Genomic DNA, 25,014 nt, shown 5'->3' with positions numbered 1-25,014 from the left:
GTTGTTTTTCTCTTCCCTTCTAGAGATGGAGTCAATTTAGCTGACCAGCTCACAGGAAGGACAGGAAGAGGAGGAGTTGTCTGGTTGTTATTTTGACCTCCCTCATTGTACCTTTCCTTTTACACATATCAGTTCTGTTTAAATTCAGTCAATTCATAAAGTAATTTGTTTCTAAAGTCTTAGGATAGCATTCATTATTTGTGTTTTTACAGAATTGAAACTCACACACCGGAGAATTGTTGGTCTCTTAAAAGACTAAAGGTGAATATACGTACATATATTTTTAATTTAACTAGGCAAGTCAGTTTAGGACAAATTCTTATTTACAATGACAGCGTAACAGGGAACAGTGGGTTAACTGCCTCGTTTTTACCTTGTCAGGTCAGGGATTAGATCCAGCAACCTTTCAGTTACTGGCCCAACACTTTGACCACTAGGCTACCTGCCACCCTGTGTCAATCACGTCCAGGCTACCTGCCGTGTCCTTGACGTCCAGGGGCCATTTGTTAATTTAGCTGTGTTATGGCTACACATTCCATTCTTTTTTTCAGAGACAGAGTCACACACACACACACACAAACACACACCTCCTCCACTCCTCTCTGTACCTCAGATCTCCAGTGCCCTGCCCTCTCTCTCTTTATGGCCATGTCTGAAGTTCCCCTACTAAGTCTAGGCTTTATCAGTAGTCCCTGTATCTGTCTGCAGTTGTGCCAAAAAATGTGTGCTCTTGTTGTTCTCTTACAGATTACAGGCTTCACATACATTTTAGTATTTTTACACGCACATACATGAAAGCACACACACACACCTCTTTCAACAGGTGTTTTATTTTTTACAACTGTCATGTTCTTTCCTGTACTTGAATACTTATTAAATTCTAAGGTCTTCATAGTCTTTCATTTCTTTATTAATATCTCATTTAGACTTAATCTGCTTATTTCTTCCCTACGCCTTTGCAGATTTAAGACAGGAAAGTTGAAAATAAAACAATTCCACCAGCATTTTGTCAGACTAGTGAAGATGGTGGTAAACTGTACTATTTGTATGGACCCTAGGTTACCCTTTACCTTTGTTATCATACTAACTGTATGTCGTATAACCTTAATTAGTGCTCCTGCTCACCTGATGTACCATGCCAGGTGTGTATAATACTGACGTTAATGGGAGAGGGAAGGGGTTAAGGTGTGGTCTTTACTCCCAAATTTCACTTAAATATAAATTCCAAATGAACAGAGACAATGAGACATAAAATAATCTGTGAAAAAATGCTATTTTACGGACAACGGTGGATGGTTCTTAAAATAACCTTTGTGTTATGGGGCTCTTAAAAGAGTTGATTCACTCCACGGCATGCTGCATCACCTCCTGGCGATGAGAAGTAGGTGGTCAGCTTCTCCCTCACCTGGAGTGCCTGTCTGGGGGCGTTGTTGGCACCTTCCCTGGTGACATCAGGTAGGTAACCATTTGGCGTGCCCATCTCCATCTGGAGAGACTCCTGGAATGACCTCCACAGGTAGTTGTGGAGAACACATGTGGCTTTCACGCAGGCATCGACATTTGAGGGGCTGAGACCAAGCACTCTACAATACATTCTCTGCCAGAATCCCACAGGCGCATTCAACAACGAACCTTGCCTTTGTTAAAGATCCTTACAGGCTTTGGCAATGGCAGCTGGCAGCTGGCGTCCAACGTAGGGCCTCATAAGGTTGGGTATCAAAGGGAAGGCCTCGTCACCGACGAAAACGTGGGGAACGGGTCCCAGCCCCAGGGAGTGATGCAGGTGGTGGAATCTCCAATGTGCCATCCTGACCACATTCTTATCGGCAGACTAAACAGCCTTGGTTTCTCAATTGACTGCCTCAGCTGGTTCACCAACTACTTCTCTGATTAAGTGTCAAATAGGAGGGCCTGTTGTCTGGACCTCTGGCAGTCTCTATGGGGGTGCCACAGGGTTCAAGTCTCGGGCCGACTCTCTTCTCTGTATACATCAATGTCGCTCTTGCTGCTGGTGATTCTCTGATCCACCTCTACGCAGACGCCACCATTCTGTATACTTCTGGCCCTTCTTTGGACACTGTGTTAACTAACCTCCAGATGAGCTTCAAAGCCATATAACTGTCCTTCTGTTGCCTCCAACTGATCTTAAATGCAAGTAAAACTAAATGCATGCTCTTCAACTGTTCGCTGCCCGCACCTGCCCGCCTGTCCAGCATCACTACTCTGGACGGTTCTGACTTGCTGCCAAACATACCCTCGTAAAACTGACCATCCTACCGATCCTCGACTTCGGCGATGTCATTTACAAAATAGCCTCCAACACTCTATTCAACAAATTGGATGCAGTCTATCACAGTGCCATCCCTGTTGTCACCAAAGCCCCATGTACTACCCACCATTGGTATTTCGTAATTACTTTGCCACCATGGCCTATTTACTGCCTTTACCTCCCTTATCTTACCTCACTTGCACACACTGTATATATACTTTTTATTATTTTATTATTTATTGTTTGTTTATTCCATGTGTAACTCTGTGTTGTTGTATGTGTCGAACTGCTTAGCTTTATTCTTGGCCAGGTTGCAGTTGTAAATGAAAACTTGTACTCAACTAGCCTACCTGGTTAAATAAAGGTTAAATAAAAATACATTTTTTTTTAAAGTGCCTGGCCCGAAGGCAGAGTCCCGGAGGATCCCGCCATCACTTCCCTTGCCATAAGCACCAAATTCGACAACACGGAAACAGTAGATGGCGTCTACAACAGCCAAGAGTACAACTGAATATGTACCCTTGTAGTTGTAGAATTGCGAACCCGAGCACGGTGGAGCCTGGATTACTACTATTCCCGTCAATGGAGCCAAGACAGTTGGGGAAATTCCACCTCTCCATGAACTCGGCAGCAATGGCCCTCCAGGCTTCCTCCTTGGGGACAGGCATGTATTCACCAACCAGACAGTCCCAAATGGCTTGTGGCACAGAGGGGACAATGCCTGCCACCGTGGACCGTCCAACTCCGATAGTCCCGTGGGAGTCCCCTGTCGCCAAGAAGCAGAAATATAATTCAAAATAATTATCACAATTGTGTGTAACTTGAATTCCACCAACATATTCTATCTACTCATATAGCTACCTCATTACTGTTTATTATGCTCTACTAATTATATTGTAATACTCATCAACCATCATTAACAATGCCTTGAAACTGTACAATTCAGTCTGTGACTATATCAATAAACTGTAGCCCAGGCCAACTCTACTCTAAAGAAAGGTACTATCTAGAACCTAAAAGGGTTCTCCGGATGTCCCTATAGGCGAACCCTTTGAAGAACCCTTTTTGGTTCCAGGTAGAACTCTTTTGGTTCCAAGTAGAACCCTATTGGGTTCCATGTATAATCATTTCCCCAAAGGGTTATACCTGGAACCAAAAAGGGTTATCCTATGGGGAAAGCAGAATGACACTTTTGGAACCCTTTTTTCTAAGAGTGTACATGATTCCAAGAATAATCTAATCAATGATGGTAACTGTTTTGTACAACAAGGGGTCCTGAAGAAGACCAGTCTACTACCTTCATCAGGGCACAAAGCACCTCAACTTTCTTTTAATTTGGTAACATTGCATCATTAAAAAAATATTTTTAACCAACTTTGGCAAAAGTTATAGGCCTAATGAACATTCTGTAGAAGTACATCTGATGTCGCATATGGGCTATTAACTAGAGAGCCCTTTATAGCTAGCTAGGTTGCACATAAAATATATCTAATATCAATCAATTACGCTATCAAAGCCTTTAAAAATGTATTAGAATTTAGCTTACCGGAGACAAATCGCCAGGCGTTCAACTGGGCTGATGGGCTCCCGGTAGTTGTTATCCATCCGGGCGATCCTGTCTCCAACCATCTGGAGCAGGTGATCGAACTGGCTTCGGTCCAGACGAAAGTGACTTCGGAATTCCTATCTAAACAGTCAAAGCTCTTGAATGAGACAGTGGAACTCCCCTGCTTGCTTTCACGACTTCAACCATCTCTGGACCCACACAGACCTGCGTTTTCGTCGGGGCTGGTCCCGGCCCAACAGCGCGATCAAGACCACCTTTCGCAATGTTGGTCTCATTGTTGAAAGAGCCCACTCTCTGCTATCTTAACTATTTATTATAGCATATCGCTTCAAGACTATGCATTTTGGTCGGGAAATTATGTTATAGACTCTCACAATTCATTTGTATATGTCATCGAATAAATAATATGTATGCTACATGGCAAATAAATGAATAAAAAATGTAAAGAAATTATACAGTCAAACTGTTTTTATTATGTAACTCCACATTCTTTTGACTGGATATGTGTGCAACAAAAATTCGACATTCACATGTTGCTACTTTCTGTCAAGTAAACGCATACAACTTGATGCATTCGTTCGATAAATCCAACATATGCACCACACAGAACGTACAGCAACGGCCTCTGCAACGCAATGCTGCAAGGCAAACGCAGCGTTCCATTGGAAATTAATGTCCTGAGGTACAAAAACGCAATGACACATTTTGAAGGGTTAGTAATGGATGTGTGCCTGGGTAGCTATGATGTTGTTAACTGTCAGCTGTCGATACTTTTTCTAGATATGTGTGCCTTGTGTGTACTATCTACGGTATCTACTGTAGAGTCAAATGTGGTGCTTGCCTCGTGTGTGTTACTAAATATATAGTTAATAAGTGCAGCACAATAAAGCAAGGAGAAAGCAATGAATATGTTGTTCGGTTGAAGGGATTTTATGTAACCATTGCAAAATTAGCTAGATGTTTATCGCAATCTCATATGCTGAAATCCATACGCGATATGCAAATGTAGTGCATGCAACCATTAGTGTGAATATCAATATTGTGTCCTGCGTTGTTCATTAGGCTCATTTTTATTAGAATGTATTGAAGTTGACGTAGTTGTGTTTATATAGGCGGTGTTAGGGTAGTGCTGACTAGGCTGCTGGCTGTACAAGTGAAATACAAAGATGAGAAGAAGTTAATTTTTTTCACAAGAGCCATTGACTTTCAATGACTTTTTGGAAAGAGGTGAGTGATTGCCACAATTGCAATTGTTTACAGAAACCCTAACAGCGATCCAAATGTTGTTTAATGTCTTTCAATTAGTCAAGAAATGTATCCTGCCTACCAGGGACTTAAAAGTTCATGATGAATCTGGGTCTAAAGTAGTTGAAGTGTTTCAGTATCTTCTTCAGAGACCAGACCTCAGTGTGCTAAACATGTGTTTACCCAATGAAACAAGTTCTGATGGCGAGTTATTTCTCTACAGTACAGAGATATGATCAATGTATTCGTTCATACAATCCCAGCTAGCACAAATATGTGGCCAACATCTGCCCGGAGTCCGGCAGGCCAGATCTAATCCTGCTGGCCCAGGTCTGGCACCCGGATCCAGACGGATTTGTGGTGTTTGCAGTGATGGTACAGTAAAGGAGGGGCCACCCCGTCCCCTAAAGCCTGCGGGGGGCACCGCTGAGACATTTAAATGCCAGACTTTTGGGAGGGGGAGTTTGCCAGGGGTCCAAGATTTTGAGGGATGGAGTCACACATCACGCATTCTGTGGCATGTCACAGATCACATCAGAACCCATTAATTGTATGTCTTATCTCAACATCCCATATATAATTGTAGGTTAATGATTTCATAGCAGATTATTTGCGCCTGACATTTAAAGCATGCTAAATGGGGTTTAGAGTATGACTAACAACCAAAATGTAAAGAATCAGATATGCAATTTGGTTGTATTATCCCTGTAGCATTGTTGAGAACCAAGCTTTCATTTATTCATGTGACGGGCAGATTCTGTTAACTCTTCTGCAAGCTGCTCCGTGGATGTTGGTGGTTCATTAGACCCTGACGACTCTTTTACCCTGTGTAACAGTTTTCCTCCTCTTCTGAGGAGGAGTATGAAGGATCGGACCAATATGCAGCGTGGTAAGTGTTCGTCATATTATTTAATAGCACTGAACACTAAAATACAAAGTAACAAAAATAACAACCGAAACAGTTCCATCTGGTAACTAAAACAAAGACAGAAAACAACTACCCACCAATCATAGTGGGAAAACAGGCTGTCTAAGTATGGTTCTCAATCAGAGACAACGATAAACAGCTGCCTCTGATTGGGAATCATACCAGGCCAAACACAGAAATACAAAAACATAGAACAACACATAGAATGCCCACCCCAACTCACGCCCTGACCAAACTAAAATAGAGACATAAAAAAGGAACTAAGGTCAGGACGTGACACCCTGACACAAAGTCTTAACAGAAAAAGCAGAGCAGAGGAAGATAGTCCAGCCAAAGTAAGCCTTTCGTTATTTTCTAGGATTGTCTTTTAATAACTAAAAACTTTATTGATCTTCCTGAGGTTCCATCTTTGTGATGTTGGGTTGGTTTACTCCTGGAGATTTACTTAGTGTATGTAGGATTTTTCCAGTCCTGCTCTAATCGACTTAAATAATCCTGATAGATCCTAATGTGCAGTTTAGTGACATAGCCAGGTGACGGAGCAGGGCTGAAACCAACGCTTGCACAGTAGCTCTCCAGGAGGATGGCTGGCTACCACTGAGCTCTTTCTCAATGTGTCAATCCTTGGCTCCTCATATCCTCTTCTCATCGTTCTCAAAACCAACTACAGAACAATGAATTAGGAGAGGAACATTAGGTCTTATTATGAAATGGGATTTCAGAAGGAGGTGAGGAATCAATAAAACCTATTTTGATAAAGAATCCTGGTGTACTAGGGTCTGCGTATGCTGTGTTTTTTGTCAGATGATTGAGGACATTTTCCAGAGCAAAGCTGGAGGTGAAAGGATCATGACTGAGTATGCTCGGACAAAAAGCTTGGCTGACCGCAGCAAGCGTGATATGATCAAGATATTGGTTGCAAATGTGACAGAGGATCATGGGTAACCCATTACGGTTTTTTTTACGCATTAAGATCAATGTTTTGCATTCATGTATTATTGCCAATTTAGTATGTTTTCTTTTTGGAGGGGTTCAGAACAACGACATGAAGGAGGCATATGCAAGAGGAATAGTTTCCTTGTTCCCGTAGCTAGCCGACCCCAAAAGCAAGACGGACTATGTGAGTTCAAAATAAATCTGGGTACCAATTCACTCCCTATCACTTCCCCTTAGCCCTAACCCTTTGATGTTTGCAGGGTTGAAGGGTGTGGATAGATGTAAGCAGTGTAGTCGTGGAGCTTTCACCTTATGGATCTGCACACATTGATAGGGTTATAGGGCCAAGGGGAAGTGATGTAAGACCATTTTTTAAAATGGTTTTGCTGTCTTGAAGGCACATTCTGCCGATACTGTCACTACAACATCACTAAATGTTGAAATGATAAACACAGCATAACGTTTCAAGTTGTAAAGCTGTCTAACATAGCACTGATGTTGTTCACATGCTCCTCCTCGGTCTCTTGTAATTGTAGATTACATTTATTCGGCTTTGTGTATGTGAAGGTGACTGAGGAGCATTAAACATTACACAGTCCCTGCAACTGTTCAACTTTTCTTCCAGATTCTAACATGCACCAGTGACAAATTAGCTTCAGTCTTTTATTTGTGTGTGTATGGTTTGTGCTCGCTCGGGTGCAGGGATGCCAGGGTGTAAGCATGTGAATGTGTGTTCACAAGGGAGTGAGACTTGTTTTTTTATGGGGTTTTCTCACAATTCAGTGTAATGGGGTTTGGTTGGACTGTTTATACCAGTGTTGTGTGTTTGGTTGGAGGTGGACCAGCTGCTGACAGAGACCCCTTCACGGACAAAGACTAGCTGAGGGAAGAAGGGCAGTGTCGAAAGGCCATCGTGCTGATGATACACACGTCTGATGAAGCAACTGTAAAAGACAAGATGAAGCGGACCTCAACCTACTGTCAAAAAATCGTCCATGACTCACAGAACTCCTCTGACATACTCTGTGTTTCACAGTTTCTGGACATACCAGGTATGGTTTGAATGAAATGGACTATGTCACCTTCATAGCATGCATGTGTGAGGACGTTTGAATGACTTGTTGATGCATTGTTTTTTCCAAAGCATGACCATGTCTCAGGGTGGTCATTGCCAGAGCTATTACCCTTCAAAGGCGACAGGACCATGTCTCAGGGTGGTCATTGCCAGAGCTATTACCCTTCAAAGGCGACAGGACCATGTCTCAGGGTGGTCATTGCCAGAGCTATTACCCTTCAAAGGCCACAGGACCATGTCTCTGGGTGGTCATTGCCAGAGCTATTACCCTTCAAAGGCCACAGGACCATGTCTCTGGGTGGTCATTGCCAGAGCTATTACCCTTCAAAGGCCACAGGACCATGTCTCTGGGTGGTCATTGCCAGAGCTATTACCCTTCAAAGGCCACAGGACCATGTCTCAGGGTGGTCATTGCCAGAGCTATTACCCTTCAAAGGCCACAGGACCATGTCTCAGGGTGGTCATTGCCAGAGCTATTACCCTTCAAAGGCCACAGGACCATGTCTCAGGGTGGTCATTGCCAGAGCTATTACCCTTCAAAGGCCACAGGACCATGTCTCAGGGTGGTCATTGCCAGAGCTATTACCCTTCAAAGGCCACAGGACCATGTCTCAGGGTGGTCATTGCCAGAGCTATTACCCTTCAAAGGCCACAGGACCATGTCTCAGGGTGGTCATTGCCAGAGCTATTACCCTTCAAAGGCGACAGGACCATGTCTTAGAAATCTGGTAGCTGAGATTGTATTGTCTTAGTGTGTCTTGTCTGTAGATTGAGCAAGATTTTGGACTGATGTTTGGTGACGCAAATTCCTGAATTTATTTATGTAACTAGGCAAGTCAATTAAGCACAAATTCTTATTTTCAAACCCTAACTCAGACAACGCTGGGCCAATTGTGAGCTTCCCTATGGGACTCCCAATCACAGCTGGTTGTGATTCAGCCTGGAATTAAACCATAGTCTGTAGTGACTGTAGAGTCTGTAGAGACCCAAGTGACCTACTGTCTTCAAACAGTAGGCCATCCTGCAGAGCCCTCGACTCACCAACAACCGAGCTTCAGGACCTGATACACAACGCTGAGTCCACAGCTGAGATGGAAAATGGTACAGACATACTACTTTACAAGTTATATGAAGTTGTAGTACAGTGCCTTCAGAAAGTATTCAGACCCCTTGACCATTTCCACATTTTGTTACGTTACAGCCTTTTTCTAAAATGGATAAAGTTGTTTTTCCCCCCTCATCAATCTACACACAATACAACATGATGACAAAGCAAAACCAGGTTTTTAGACATTTTTGCAAATGTATTAAAAATAAAAACCTGAAATATCACATTTAGACAAGTATTCAGACCCTTTACTCAGTACTTTGTTGAAGTACCTTTGGCATTGATTATAGCCTCGAGTCTTCTTGGGTATGACACTACAAGCATTCTTCTCTGCAGATCTTCTCAAGCTCTGTCAGGTTGGATGGGGTATGTTGGTGGACAGCTATTTTCAGGTCTCTCTAGAGATGGAAATCCGGGCTCTGGTTGGGCCACTCAAGGACATTCAGAGACTTGTTCCGAAGCCACTCCTGCGTTGTCTTGGCTGTGTGCTTAGGGTCGTTGTCCTGTTGGAAGGTGAACCTTCGCCCCAGTCTAAGGTCCTGAGCGCTCTGAAGCAGGTTTTCATCAAGGATCTCTCTGGACTTTGCTCCGTTCATCTTTGCCTCAATCCTGATTTGTCTCCCAGTCCCTAACGCTGAAAATATCCCCACAACATGATGCTGCCACCACCATGCTTCATCATAGGGATGGTGCCAGGTCTCCTCCAGACGTGACGCTTGGCATTCAGGGGCTCCTGAGTGGCGCAGCGGTCTAAGGCACTGCATCTCAGTGCTTGCGGCATCACTATAGACACCCTGGTTCGAATCGGAAGTTCCATAGGGAAGCGCACAATTGGCCCAGTGTCGTCCGGATTTGGCTGGTGTAGGCCAGCCAAAGAATTTGTTCTTAACTGACTTGCCTAGTTAAAAATAAAGGTTAATTCAGAACAGAGTTCAATCTTGATTTGAGATTCTTTAGGTGCCTTTTGGCAAACTCCAAGCGGGCTGTCATGTGCCTTTTACTGATGACTGGCTACCGTCTCACAACTCTACCATAAACCCCTAATTGGTGGATTGCTGCCGAGATGGTTGTCCTTCTGGAAGGTTCTCCTATCTCCACAGAGGAACTCTGTCAGAGTGACCATCGGGTTCTTGCTCACTCTTCGGACAATTCCTTCAACCTCATGGCTTAGTTTTTGCTCTGACATGCACTGTCAACTGTGGGACCTTATATACACAGGTGTGTGCCTTTCCAAATCATGTACAATCAATTGAATGTACCACAGTTGGACTCCAATCAAGTTGTAGAAACATCTCAAGGATGATCAATGGAAACAGGATGCACCTGAGCTCAATTTAGTCTCATAGCAAATGGTCGAATACTTGTGTAAATAGGGTATACATTTGCAAAAATGTCTAAAAACCTGTTTTCGCTTTGTTATTTTGGGGTATTGTGTGTAGATTGCTGAGGAAATTGATTTTATTTAATCCGTTTTAGAATAAGGCTGTAAACAAAAGGTGGAAAAAGTCAAGGGGTCTGACTGAATACTTTCCAAAGGCTTTTTTTTCTGATAGGCTGAGATGAGGTCACGCAAACTCAAACTCACGCAAACTTCAAAGTCAAACGCGTTATTAGCAAAGAGATCTGCTACGATCTTAGACAGCCAAGATTATGGATGGTTAAAAAACAGAAAGGAGCACATTCTACATTGTCACCTTACTGAAAACAATCTATTTGTTTGGCGGCTAAAACCATGATTTGGTCCAACAGTCAGGGTAGGGTAGGTTAGGTTACTTTCTAAATGTAATCCGTTATAGTTACTAGTTACCTATACAAAATTGTAATCAATAATATAACTTTTGGATTACCCAAACTCAGTAAAGTAATCTGATTATATTCAGTTACTTTTAGATTACCTTCCCCATACAAAAATGTATGTTACCAATTGAACGACATCTATTGCAGGATAAATCAATGTGTGTCATCATAGTGGTCTCTGACTTGTGGTCAGACTCGCTCAGGTGGAACAAACTTAAACTTGCGCCTTTTTTCAATGCTGATTTGAATGTCATTGAGAACAGAGTATATTTTCTTCCATAAACATCTTTATTTGAAAGTAATCGTCTAGTTTTTCTAAAGTATCTGTAATCTGATTACAATATTTTTGCTGGTCACATAATGGATTATAGTTAATCTGTTACTCCACAACCCTACCAACAGTAATGTGCATTGTCTTCATGATTCCTGTAATGAGTGTCTGTCCTGCCCCGTGCCCTCGCTGGGGCATGTTGCTGTGATGAGCGAGACACTTTCCTCTCCCCCATGCACACAAATGCGCTCGAGAGAAAAAAGTGTTCTGATCATAAAACATTTAAAAATGCAATTGCGGGAAAAACAGCTTTGGAAGCTTTGTCCCCTCTCTGTCGAAGAGAGAAGACTCTAATCTTTCTGTAGCTATTTTTAAATGTTTTATTTCTTAACTCTCAATATTCAGCTCAATAGCAATTATTTTACAACCAAGATATCTGATATGGCTTTGAGATATTTAGCGGGGTGCGCACTAACTGCGCACCTGCCATTGTGAGGGTATAGGCCTATAGGTCTCATGGGTATGTTGCGCTCCTAATATTTTTTAAGTTGGGAGCACCTGTGCTAACAATTGTATTTTATTTTATTAAACTTCTTCAGGATTGGTGGGTCCCCTGCGGGATGGTTAAGCTAATGTAGGCTAATCTGATTAGCATGAGGTTGTAAGCAACAAGAACATTTCCCAGGACATAGACATATCTGATATTGTCAGAAAGCTTAAATTATTGTTCATCTAACTGCACTCTCCAATTTACATTAGCTATTACAGTGAAAGAATACCATGCTATTGCTTGAGGAGAGTGCACAGTTTTGAACATGAAAAGTTATATATAAACAAATTAGGCACATTTGGACAGTCTTTATACAACATTTTGAACAGAAATGCAATGGTTCATTGGATCAGTCTGAAACTTTGCACATACACTGCTGACAACTAGTGGCCAAAATCTAAATTGCACCTGGGCTGGAATAATACATTATGGCCTTTCTCTTGCATTTCAAAGATGAAGGTACCAAAAAAAATACAAAAAAAGGGTTGTTTTTTTGTATTATATTTTACCAGATCTATTGTGTTATGTTCTCCTACATTCCTTTCACATTTCCACAAACTTCAAAGTGTTTCCTTTCAAATGGTAACAAGAATATGCATATCCTAGCTTCAGGGCCTGAGCTACAGGCAGTTCGATTTGGGTATGTCATTTTAGGCAAAAATTGGGGAACACATATGACCAGTGGCGACCCGTCATTCAGGTTTGGGCCACCTGTTTTGAGCCCAGCATTTTTTGCAAAAATAAAATAAAAAAATAGGCTTGCCTGTTTTGCATGTTATTTTATCATTAATACCTGTCATATATCAGTTTGGAAATAATGACAAAATATATATATGTATCAATGAATTAATAAAGCTTCATACAAACATGGTCTCTTTTTTGTTTTCTTGAGTAAGGCAGCTCCAAAATGCAGGAGTTTCAGCCTAGCTCAGTGCTTTCTATGGTGGTGGGGCAAGCCAGCAGAAAATACGGAGCGTTGTGCCATGATTGGCTCAGTGTTCTGTCACTCATGGGGACACCATGTCATCACCAAGTCTAAGGTTAGATCTCTAAAATTCTATCCCCCTGGGTGCTGCCATAGAGTTCCATTAGAAGTGCCCATCCAAGAAGGCTCAAGGTCATTGTCCACAGATAAAATGACGTCAAATCACGTTACATCTATAGTAGCATTGATTGGACTGATCATGTCAACATCATACTTTCTATCTTAGCTAGCAGTCAGCATCATGAATCAAGTCGACAATCTACTGGCAAATCATTTTTAATCCTTGTCATATGAAGAGAAATAATGAAGAGAAATTATAGCTAAAACATATTGGTGCTCATCGACCATTGGACATAAACATTACACAACAAGTTGGAAATAGCAAATTCAACAATGAGTGGTTTGGAAGGAATCATTGGCTAACTGCAAGCATTGCAAAGCAATCATTAGCCTGCTATTCAGTGGAGTGGCTGTGGGGGTCCCAAGTCTAAGATTTAAGGGTCTCTTTTCCAAGCTTAAAATGATAAACATTTAAAATTGGCCATGCTGTCAATGAAGACTGACTTGTGCTGCACGCAAAACAACTGTTAACTCCGAACTGCCGAATCTGACTTTAGTGAGTTCAAGACAACTGGAAACTCTGGAAAAACAAGCTCCGACTGGAAAAATATGTTCAGAATGTAAATCAGAATGTAAATATGGGAACTCGGGTCTCTTTCTAGAGCTACGACCTGAAGATCACTGATGTCATCATGATTCAAGCTTTTTTTTCTCGAGTTCCCAGTTGTCTTGAAAGCACCATAAATCCAGAGAATGCCAGACTTTGATGTCAAAAGTTTGATGACAAAATTTGCCCACGAAGGAACGCCGCGCCACCTTCCTGTTCAAGTGAGCACAGCACAACAAGGTGAGTCCAAACATGTCTTGTATGCTGCTGCATAAATTATGTGATATGTATACTGTAGCTAAGAAAGTAATACTAAGTGTATGTTGTGTAGTAAGCTGTTAGTAGCCCATGTGCCTCACCCTAATAATTTGGTCTATTTTCACCTCTTAATTTCGCCAACTGTTCTGACTTGGTGGTGCACATGTGGCCTATAACCTGTTTTTGAGAAATGTAATCATTGATTATTGTAAGAGCTCTCCGTGTCTGCTTATATGCCCCCTTTATTTATCCTACAGTTCTGACTTGGTGTACAGGGAGAACACTGTAAGAACTGCCCATGTTCTGAATTCTGTCACTGTACATTTCAAAAGTGCTGAACAAATAGTTATTGACTAGTCCGTCCTAGCTCGCTCATTATTGTCTTAATCAAAATTACGGATTGCCTCTTATCCGCTTGTCGTCCCCTTATGCCATAGTTTGTACATCTCAATTGTCAGTAGAAACCACATTTGTTTAAGCAAGTCAGCCATATCAGCTATGTTTTTTTAAAGGTAGTTAATGAGGCTGAATGAACTGTTTCGCTGCCAGACAAGGCTCCGCTGATAGCCAGGTGTAGCAGTGGTATAGCGCAATGAATGTATTGTTTAGTGTTGTGTAGTGGCTTTGCTGGCATGCATCCCACATTATTTTTTTTGCCCCACCACGATTTACATGCTAAAATCGCCAGTGCATATGACAGGCACTAATTTACAACATTGCCAAGTCGTTAGCTTGGCTTTTATAATGAAAGCCTATAGGCATTGTGGCTTAAGCTGACAGACAGACCGACAGACAGAGAACAAGAAGAAGCAGAGTGACACCAGAGAAGGGGGGTGAGTTGGCTCCATGCTCAGTGATGTGGGCTGGTGTGGATAAAATGCCAAGGCTGAATTCTTGTCCAAGTCTGCCCCTGGCAAACCGATCAAATTAATGCATGAAGTATTAGGTTATGCATTGATTGACATTTGTTTGTCTTTAGGCTACTCTGTATTGCCCATTGAAGTGAACCAAGATGGTTAGGCTATGTCTCCACATGCGTGGCACCGCACACGCAAAGTGGGCATTTTTGGTTAGCTGCACGACACAGTGTTTACACAATTTTTTCATAATTCAATTAATCATAACACATATTTAGTAGTCTAGGCTATTAAAATCCATTGATACTTAAAATACGTAGACAGATGAAATGCATAATCTTTGGAAAAATTAAATTCCATTTATTGGCTAGATTATTATCGATCTTGTGTTTTCCTGCTTCAGTTGTATATTTTTCCTAATGTCCTCTGAGTCGACAGCTCGAGAGCTGGAGCACAGCACTTGTTTAAACTACTGCTCTGTGCAGGCTGTGCTGATACAGGCTACTGTACCAAAAAATACAATTCAAAACATTGTTACCGTATTTAGGCTACATTATTGCAGTTTTGTAATTTACACATAAACAACCAATTGCATTGCAACGAAAAAAAGGTTAGATAGGCTAACATTTATTTACAGTCAATACGGGACCATTCAATTGAAGGATAATCTGCAATTGGTTTAAACTCTCGCAACAGTCGCGGTATTAATTAACACACATACCTCGGCGTCTTCAGAAGGCACTTAGCACCGGCCATCCCGTCCAAGATAAGCTACCGGAGTCTGGGGTTTTATGTCCTCCGTAGGAGAGGAGCGGAGGAATGCGGCGCGTCGCTGTCGCGAGGACACAGTCCTCTCCAGATGCACATCCCCGGACCGAGGAGAGGAGAAATTCCAGCGCTACCGTGACGCTACCGTGACTTCACAGGGCGAGTGTGTATACTACGGTCATTAACAGCGCGCAGCCAGCAGCAAAATGAAAGTCCGCTTGAAGAGGAGCGGGAGCATAGCCTCTCCCAGCATATCTATATATATCTATATATATAAATAAAACACACAAGCAAAGACACGCAGGCACACACAAACATACACACACAATAGATTCCCCTTAACAAAAGGAAAATAGCTGCTGAAGATAAGAGACAAATAACCCTTCTCTACATTTTCATCATGGGCACAAAATAAAGCCTCTGTATTTTATTAGGCTATTGGTAGGAGGCTGAATTATGTCTTGCTCCTTACTTACCATAAACTAACAATATTAGATTGCTTTACAGTTCTAATCTTATTTCACATGCAACATTGTTAAGACAAGGTCACACTCTCAAAAGAGGTGTTTAACCTCAAGGGTGTTTTCCCCTTTAAAAAAAGGTTGAACAAAGGATGGTTTAAGTAATCCACTGGTGTCAGTACAGTTGTCAGCTCCTGAACCACAGCAGGCAGCACAAGGTCAGACAGACCAGTGTATCTGTTTGTTGACCAGGATATGCCCTATATCACAACAGGGCTTGATCTAGACCTGATGCCAAGGCAACAGGACACATCTACTTTAATAGCTCTGATGGAAACTGCTCTGTGATAGAGCTCAGAGAAGCCTATAATATCAGAGTAGCCTATCCATGTCATTCAATATCTTACTGCTTGATCTCACTCAATGTAGATAGCAGAGGAAGCTAAGTCTGCCTGCCTTCCATAGCTTAGATGTTGCTGACGCCTGAAAGATCTAACAACGCCTGGATAGGTATTTTAAGTATCAGCTGTTATAGCTTTTTGTCAGTCGATGACACGGTCGATGACGTGGCAAGCCACCGTTTGTTTTTGCGTCGCCTCGGCCTTAACTGAGGAACGCGGCCTATGTCATTTGTGGTCACGTAGCAACTTGATTTTTCATACATGTATGAATCCTAATAACAAGCGAACCTTCCCTCCTGTCTTTGCCTACTGTTCTTATATCATTCACTTTATAAAGACCAATAATAGCCCTGTGGAGCTATGGTGTCAATTTGTCACAATGACTGCAATTTTACCCCTGTTTTGATGTATAAAAAAGCCTCTGCCCTATTTTTACCCCCAACACACACTCACAAACACACACACACACACACACACACACACACACACACACACACACACACACACACACACACACACACACACACACACACACACACACACACACACACACACACACACACACATTACCGTGCTGAAATGATCAGTGGGGGAATTCTGAGAAAACAACATCTTAAGGATTCTTCATGAATACCAATTGGTGCCTCAGTCACTCCAAAACCGCAGGCGGAGCAGCCAGAGTGATATGGAATGTTGCTCTCTTTACCCGATGGCCACTGCAACACGCCCCCCCCCTCTCCTCCTTGTGCTAGGAGATTTAACCGACCTTTCAGGGTAATAGGACCATTAGTCTGCAGAGGGAGGTGTGGATGTGTGTGCCTGTGTGTGTATATGTTTGCGTGTGAGAGTGTTGGAGGGTTGAATGTCATGTAGAGAGCAGGGCCCAGGGTCCTGCCAGGCTGTAGCTTGTTTTGTTGTGTATGTGTTAGAGTAGTGGGTGTACTGTAAATGTGTCACATTCTCCACATAAAAATACTTGTAAGTTGTGACATAAATTATATTGCCAAATGTTGTATTGTAAATGGATGTTCTACATAGGCTGCTACAGTTACCTCATCACAGTGTCACCATAGTCATAAATCTAAGCCACAGTCAAACCAAGGTAAATCTAGTAAGATTAATTGTGAGTCCCCAAATTCATCACCATCACAGCCGTATGTTCAACTGTACTGTAGCCTGAGGGGCAATCTCCCTAGTCCCCATGCTGCATAGAGGACAAGCAGTGTGAAGTGACCTTGCTGTTCCCCTCTGGGTAAGTCATACTGGAAGTCTCTCTCTCTCTCTCTCTCTCTCTCTCTCTCTCTCTCTCACACACACACACCTACACAAAAGGCTCCCTAGTCACCTCGTCTCGCCTTCCACTCAAGCACACACCTCAACCCACACACACTCCCATCCCATCTACTCTGCAGGAATAGTAATTTTCCTTCAACCTTTATTACCAAAGACAAGTGGTCCAAACTGCAGTAGACAGAGATGTTATTGTATTCTACAAGTTAACGTAGCCCTCCATCTCCTTTCTATTTCACCTGCACCAGTGTGGCCGAACACACACACACACAGTCAGGCATGCACGCAAGCACACAAACACACACACATACACACACGCACACTGTTCAACACTGCTACACCGCTTCCACCATGCCAAATAAATATTTGTGATTTAGGGCTATAAATGTCCTGTCAGTCCCTTTGACTACTACCACTCGATCACAATCCCTACTGCTCTCTCCAGTCATGTTTCTCTCCAAACAAACACATCTCTCAAACACCTTTCTCTCAGTCAGACAGGTGTTAGTATTCATGACACAGGCCTTACCTGTTCGTAAGTATGGCTGTTTGTATTCAAATACAGCTACTTCCTGTTGTTCACAGGCTTTGTTTCCCCTCTGCCATTAGCCGTGGGTGTCTGTCAGTCAGACCAGACGTGTTGTCCTCTTCACAGACAGACAGAGTGGTAGAGTGGTCAGATCGTTAGACTGCATTGGCTAGCGGTTAGCGCTGTCCCTCGCATTCGAATCAGTCAGCGAGTGTTGTGAGTGACAGCTGTGAGTGTGTGTGTGTGTGTGTGTGTGTGTGTGTGTGTGTGTGTGTGTGTATGTATGTTTATCTGTGTGTTAGACTGTGAGTGACAGTGGTCACCCAGAGGCTGACAATCAGTCAGACAGACAGTCAGGGTGTGTGTGAACATTGAGCTGTTCACATAGGCCTTTTAGAATTCCCCAGGCCACAAGTTTGCCCACTGGCCACTCATACATACCCAACACAACTGACACTACACTCTTAGAAAAAAGCATTCCAAAAGGGTTCTTTCCCCAAATAAGAACCCTTTTAAGTTCCAGGTAGAACCCGTTTTGGTTCCAGGTAGAACCCTTTTTGGTTCCAGGTAGAACACTTTTGGGTTCCATGTAGAACCCTCTGTAGAAAGGGTTGTGTGTGTGTGTATATACCCTTTCCCTCTGTAAAAAGGGTTCTACATGGAACTCAAAATTACATATGGGGACAGCCTAAGAACCCTTTTAAGTTGTAGATAGCACTCTCTTTTCTAAGAGTCCCTCCCTCCCTCCCTCCCTCCCTCCCTCCCTCCCTCCCTCCCTCCCTCCCTCCCTCCCTCCCTCCCTCCCTCCCTCCCTCACTCCCTCCCTCCCTCCCTCCTAATCCCAAAGCCATTTAAAGGGAACAATTCCATCAGGTCTTTTCTTTTTAAAAAATATAGAAGGAACGGCAAAGATTAAAGCAACCACTCAAATCATCTCATCGCCATCATCAACACAGAACCACATCAGAGTGAGCCAGTAGGAGCAAAGCCTTTCAGTGTGGAAAAGAGAACAAACCAGCCAGAGAGTGCTCTCACTGTCAAAGCCCTGTCACAGATGAGCTATTTTCAAATCTGGCTGGGTACATAACAGTAACGCACGATTGGAGTAGCGGTTGGAAAAATATGTGTACATGCAAAAAGGAGAGAGAGAGGTAGAGTGAGAGAAAGAGGGAGGGAAGAGGCAGAGAGAGAAGAGGCAGGCAGACATGTATATATCTAGAGAGAGAAAGATGCTAAAGGCAGGGTGTGAGAGAGAATAATCAAAGGAGAGACAGACTACAGTGGTTTCAAAATGAGTCTGAGTGGTTGTGACACAGACAGAAATATTTATGGGACATTAGGAGTACTGGGGGTTTGACCCTTCACCCCTGGGACCAGAGGACACACACAACACATGCTACTGTAAAGGGAAGGTTACGTCACCCACAGCTAAGAACATTTCTTACTGGGTGGTGAGTGGTTGCTCATGGCAATGGCATCTACAGTAATGCTATACATTTAAATTATCCAATGCAGAGATTTGTATCTCAAAATCAAATCATTTCTGGGTAACAAGTAATTTAGTGTGATTGATTTCAATTCAATTGGTCAAAAATAAAACAAAAATGGCTTCTTAGCGAAGAGCAATTTCTCAAGCAAGAATAGCTAGGGCTGTTTGGGTTTGGTCTGAGTGAAAACTAGCTGTTGTTGGCAGAGAGGTGTGGAACTCTCTTTCTTACTGGTCTACTAACTAATTTACTGCCTGTCTGGCCAAAACTCCATCCCAACAAAACAAGCTGAAATTTCAGACGGTCTTTTCAAACTGCTCTTACACTAAAATGGCATCGTTATACTTTTCACAACTTCACAGTATTATTCCAACCTCATAGTGTGAAAATAGATATAAAACCCAGGTAAATCATGTTTTTGACTGTACTAGGTCTTTTAAATGATATTTAGCTTTCCTCAGTTAGAAGAGATGCAATATGTCGATGGTTTCACATGGTTTGATTTGGTTACTGTTTTGTAGGCAGAAGATGGTTGTTTGTGGAAAAAGAGAGTAATTTAAGGATAGGAAAACAGCAATAAATAGACAATTGTAAAAGTGTGTGTGTGTCTGTCTGCGTATGTGTGTGTGGGTTTACACTCGTATTTGTGTGTGCGCATGAGTGCTTGTGCGCCTATTTGTGTGTATGTGTGTGGCCGTGCTTGTTAAAAAAGGATTTGCGACTGCTTGGACTAACAGGAGTGTATTAAGTTGACTATTTCCATCACATCTCTCCAGTTGATGTGATCTGGCTTTTATCCCCTCATCAAAGGACAAGAAGAAGACTTTACTAATAGGAGTTTCACAATGGTGTGTGTGTGTGTGTGTGTGTGTGTGTGTGTGTGTGTGTGTGTGTGTGTACGCACCCTGGATGGAAGATTACACGGCAGACAAGACCGTTATGGATATTACTGACATTCCAATGACTGCCACCTTTCTATGAGAAATATGCAAATGGGGGAGAGAAAAACGATTCTACGCAGAGTTCAATGACGCACGAAATCGGAGCTTCACCGAAAGATGGACTTTAGCATTTTATGGCCATTCTATCGATTTCACACCTATCATGCACGCCAAAATTTACGCACGGTGGCAGGGAACAGTGCATTTCAGCATTACATAAACGGCACATGGGAGCTCATTGATTCCGGCCGCAATTATGGCTAATGACATCATTAATCAGTCTAATCACGCTCCCCTCTTTCTGCAGCTATACCTGCACATTCACATGATTGGTCCTCTGCATCTAGTCACCTGTTTACGTAGAATAATGAGCAGAGGATGTGATTAGCAGAGATGATAATTATTATTATTATAATCATATGGAGAGGTTAGTGAGGGTCTGGGTGAGAGGCCTTTGCTGACACTGTTGTCACTATTGTACATAAAGGTTTGGGATGAGTGGGAGGATCAACTTGATTTCACAAGCTCAGGTCAATATTTGACATTCATCCAATGGCCTGTCTGGAGAGGCAGTGGGACAGGAGGTTGGAAGGTGTGGAGTGTTGGCGGTGGGTATACAGTAGGTGGCAGGGGGTGATACTGTCAATGGTGGCGTTACATTAGGAACTGTGGAGTGTTGGTGGGTAAATAGTAGTAAAGTGAATGAGAGGTACAGTATGTACCTCTGACAGTGACTGTCAGAGGGGTGGGGGGTTGGGGTTTTGGTAGCTGGTATAGGGGATGGTAAAGGAAGGAGGTTTCATTACGGTAGTGGCTGGTGACAGCTTGTGCTTCCGGCTGGTGGCTGTTCATGCTGAGACCAAGCTCAGTCAGAGCCCAGAGTCAAGCCAAGTCAGGACTAGTACAACAGAACACTAGGCTACCACGCTCATTTGAGACTCTCTCTGTTCGACACTGATTATCGCCTGTCCCCTTTAATCCTCCTAGGATGCCATTGAAACGGAAGGAGGAAACTTTAAGTCTACTTAATCCTAGACATCACTGTATGCACACTGATGCGGACATACAGTATCTTCAGAAAGTATTCATACCCTACCCCTTATTCCACATTTTCTTGTGTCGCAATCTGAATTCAAAATGGATTCAATATTTTTTTCTCACCCATCTACACACAATAGCCCATAATGACAAAGTGAAAACATTTTTAAACATTTTTGCAAATTTATTGAAATTGAAATTCAGAAATATCTCATCAGATGTGGATGTGTCACTGCAACAACCTTAAAAGGTCCTAAATTATATCACCACTGCCCTTGACTCTAAGCAATGTTGTGCTGCTATTTTTATTGACTTGGCGAAAGCTTTTGATACGGTAGACCATTCCATTCTTTTGGGTCGGCTAAGGAGTATTGGTGTCTCTGAGGGGTTTTTGGCCTGGTTTGCTAACTACCTCTCTCAAAGAGCGCAATGTAAAGTCAGAACATCTGCTGTCTCAGCCACTGCCTGTCACCTGTCTTCTCAATTTACATCAACAACATAGCTCAGGCAGTAGGATGCTCTCTCATTCATTTATATGCAGGTGATACAGTCTCATACTCAGCTGACCCCTCCTTGGATTTCGAGTTAAATGCCCCCCTCCTGCCCCACCGGTGTGATTAGTACCTCTGAGGGTTTAGAGCTTGAAGTTGTCACCTCATACAAGTACTTCATACAAGTACTCATACAGTACGCTGTCCTTCTCTCAGCACATATCAAAGCTGCAGGCTAAGGTTAAATCTAGAAGCGGTTTCCTCTGTCGTAATCGCTCCTCTTTCACCCCAGCTGCCAAACTAACCCTGATTCAGATGACCATCCTACCTGTGCTAAATTATGGAGACGTAATTTATAGATAGGCAGGTAAGGGTGCTCTCGAGCGGCTGGATGTTCTTTACCATTCGGCCATCAGATTTGCCACCAATACTCCTTATAGGACACATCACTGCACTCTATTCTCCTCTGTAAACCGGCCGTCTATGTACACCTGGCGCAAGACCCACTGGTTGATGCTTATTTATAAAATCCTCTTAGGCCTCACTTCCCCCTATCTGAGATACCTACTGCAACCCTCATTCTCTAATTCTGCCAGTTACAATCTGTTAAAGACCCCCCCCCCCCCGTCACTCCTCTTTTCAGTTTGCTGCAGCTAGCGATGGGAACAAGCAAAAACCAGTCAAACTGGACAGTTTAATCTCCATCTCTACATTCAAAAACGACCATGGACACTTACTGATACTTGTAGCTGATTCGCGTGATGTATTGTTGTCTCTATCTTTTTGTCTCTCTTTATGTAGTGTTGTGGTGTCTCTCTTGTTGTGACGTGTGTTTTGTCCTATATTTCATTTTTAATCCCAGCTCCTGTCCGGACAGGAGGCCTTCCACCTCTTGGTAGGCCGTCATTGTAAATAAGATTTTGTTCTTAATTGACTTGCCTAGTTAAATAAAGGTTCAATTAAAATAAAATACATCTACATAAGTATTGACACCCGTTTGCCATGACACTCCAAATTTAGCTCAGGTGCATCCATTTTCAATTGATCATCGTTGAAACGTCACTACAACTTGATTGGAGTCCATTCAATGATCTGGACATGATTTAGAAAGAAACCCACCTGTCTATATAAGGTCCCACAGTGGATAGTGTATGGCAAATCAAAAACTATACCATGAAGTCCAAGGAACTATCCATAGACCTTCGAGATTTGTGAATTGTGATTAGGCATACTGTGCCTTGCAAAAGTATTCCCTTTGGCGTTTTTCCTATTTTGTTGCATTACAACATGTAATTTAAATGGATTTTAATTTTAATTTCATGTAATGGACATACACAAAATAGTCCAAGTTGGTGAAGTGAAATGAAAAAAATAACCTGTTTTTTAAAAAATCGAAAAAATCGAAAATGGAAAAGTGGTGCGTGCATATGTCTTCACCCCCTTTGCTATGAAGCCCCTAAATAAGATCTGGTGCAACCAATTACCTTCAGAAGTCACAGAATTAGTTAAATAAAGCCCACCTGTGTGCAATCTAAGTGTCACATGATCTGTCACATGATCTCAATATATACACCTGTTCTGAAAGGCCCCAGAGTCTGCGACACCACTAAGCAAGCGGCACCATGAAGACCAAGGAGCTCTCTAAACAGGTCAGGGACAAAGTTGTGAAGAAGTACAGATCAGGGTTGGGCTATAAAAAATGTGGCAACACAACAAACCTGCCAAGAGAGGGCCGCGCACCAAAATTCACAGACCAGGCAAGGAGGGCATTAATCAGAGAGGCAACAAAGAGACCAAAGATAACCTTGAAAGAGCTAAAAAGCTCCACAGCGGAGATTGGAGAATCTGTCCATAGGACCACATTAAGCTGTATACTCCACAGAGCTGGGCTTTACATAAGGGTGGCCAGAAAAAAAGACATTGCTTAAAGAAACAAATAAGCAAACACGTTTGGTGTTCGCCAAAAGGCATGTGGGAGACTACCAAAACACATGGAAAAAGGTACAAAGGTCAGATGACACTAAAACTGAGCTTTTTTGCCATCGAGGAAAACGCTATGTCTGGCGCAAACCCAACACCTCTCATCAGCCCGAGAACACCAACCCCACAGTGAAGCATGGTGGTGGCAGCATCATGCTGTGGGGATGTTTTTCATCGGCAGGGACTGGGAAACTGGTCAGAATTGAAGGAATGATAGATGGCGCTAAATACAGGGAAATTCTTGAGGGAAACCTGTTTCAGTCTTCCAGAGATTTGAGACTAAGACGGAGGTTCACCTTCCAGCAGGACAAGGATCCTAAGCATACTGCTAAAGCAACACTTGAGCGTTTTAAGGGGAAACATTTAAGTGTCTTGGTATGGCCTAGTCAAAGCCCAGACCTCAATCCAATTGAGATTCTGTGGTATGACTTAAAGACTGCTGTACACCAGCGGAACCCATCCACTTTGAAGGAGCTGGAGCAGTTTTGCCTTGAATAATGGGCAACAATCCCAATGGCTAGATGTGCCAAGCTTATGGAGACATACCCCAAGAGACTTGCAGCTGTAATTGCTGCAAAACGTGACTCTAGAAAGTATTGACTTTTTTATTTTGCAACTTCAAAGTGGTAGGAATGTTGTGTAAATCAAATGATACAAACCCTCACAAAAATAATTTAATTCTAGGTTGTAAGGCAACAAAATAGGAAAAATACCAAGGTGTGAATACTTTCGCAAACCACTGTATATCTGGGGAATGAAAGCTGTTGCTGGAGTGTTGTAAGTTTCCAAGAGCACAGTGGTTCTCATCATTGGGAAATGTAAATAATATGGAACTACCCAGACTCTGCCTGGAGCTGGCTGCCCGACCAAACTGAGCACCCGGGCAAGAAGGACCTTCGATCAGGGAGGTGACCAAGAACACAACGACCACTCTGACATAACTACAGAGTTCCTTGGTTGTGATGGGAGAACCTCTACAGAACTTGACCTATCTGGGCTTTATGGGAGAGTTACCAGACTACAGAAATCCTGAGAAAAAGGCACATGACAGCATGCCTGGAGTTTGCAAAAAGGCATGTGAAAGACTCTGAGATCATAACTCTTTGGCCTGAATG

The 25,014-nt window shown here is 42.7% G+C and overlaps 1 protein-coding gene and 1 pseudogene across 2 annotated transcripts in view; both read right to left on the bottom strand.

Annotated features, from left to right (window-relative positions):
• Nucleotides 1-25,014, bottom strand: part of LOC139386198 (A-kinase anchor protein SPHKAP-like) — a 164,951-nt gene that overhangs the window by 34,035 nt on the left and 105,902 nt on the right. Inside the window, exon 1 of one of the 2 annotated variants that reach the window (XM_071131672.1) lies at nucleotides 15,235-15,453. The exons of the other annotated variant lie outside the window; for it this stretch is intronic. Coding sequence (XP_070987773.1) covers nucleotides 15,235-15,269 — 35 coding nt within the window. The 5' untranslated portion in view covers nucleotides 15,270-15,453. Of the gene's footprint in view, nucleotides 1-15,234; nucleotides 15,454-25,014 lie in introns of those variants that run through there. 2 annotated transcript variants of the gene reach the window in all.
• LOC139386106 (uncharacterized) lies at nucleotides 1,328-4,111 on the bottom strand (annotated as a pseudogene).

Source organism: Oncorhynchus clarkii, chromosome 27 (assembly GCF_045791955.1).
Source record: "Oncorhynchus clarkii lewisi isolate Uvic-CL-2024 chromosome 27, UVic_Ocla_1.0, whole genome shotgun sequence".
Lineage (NCBI taxonomy): Eukaryota > Metazoa > Chordata > Actinopteri > Salmoniformes > Salmonidae > Oncorhynchus > Oncorhynchus clarkii.
The sequence above is the reverse complement of the archived record's forward strand: the minus strand, read 5'-3'. Positions and strand labels throughout refer to the sequence as shown.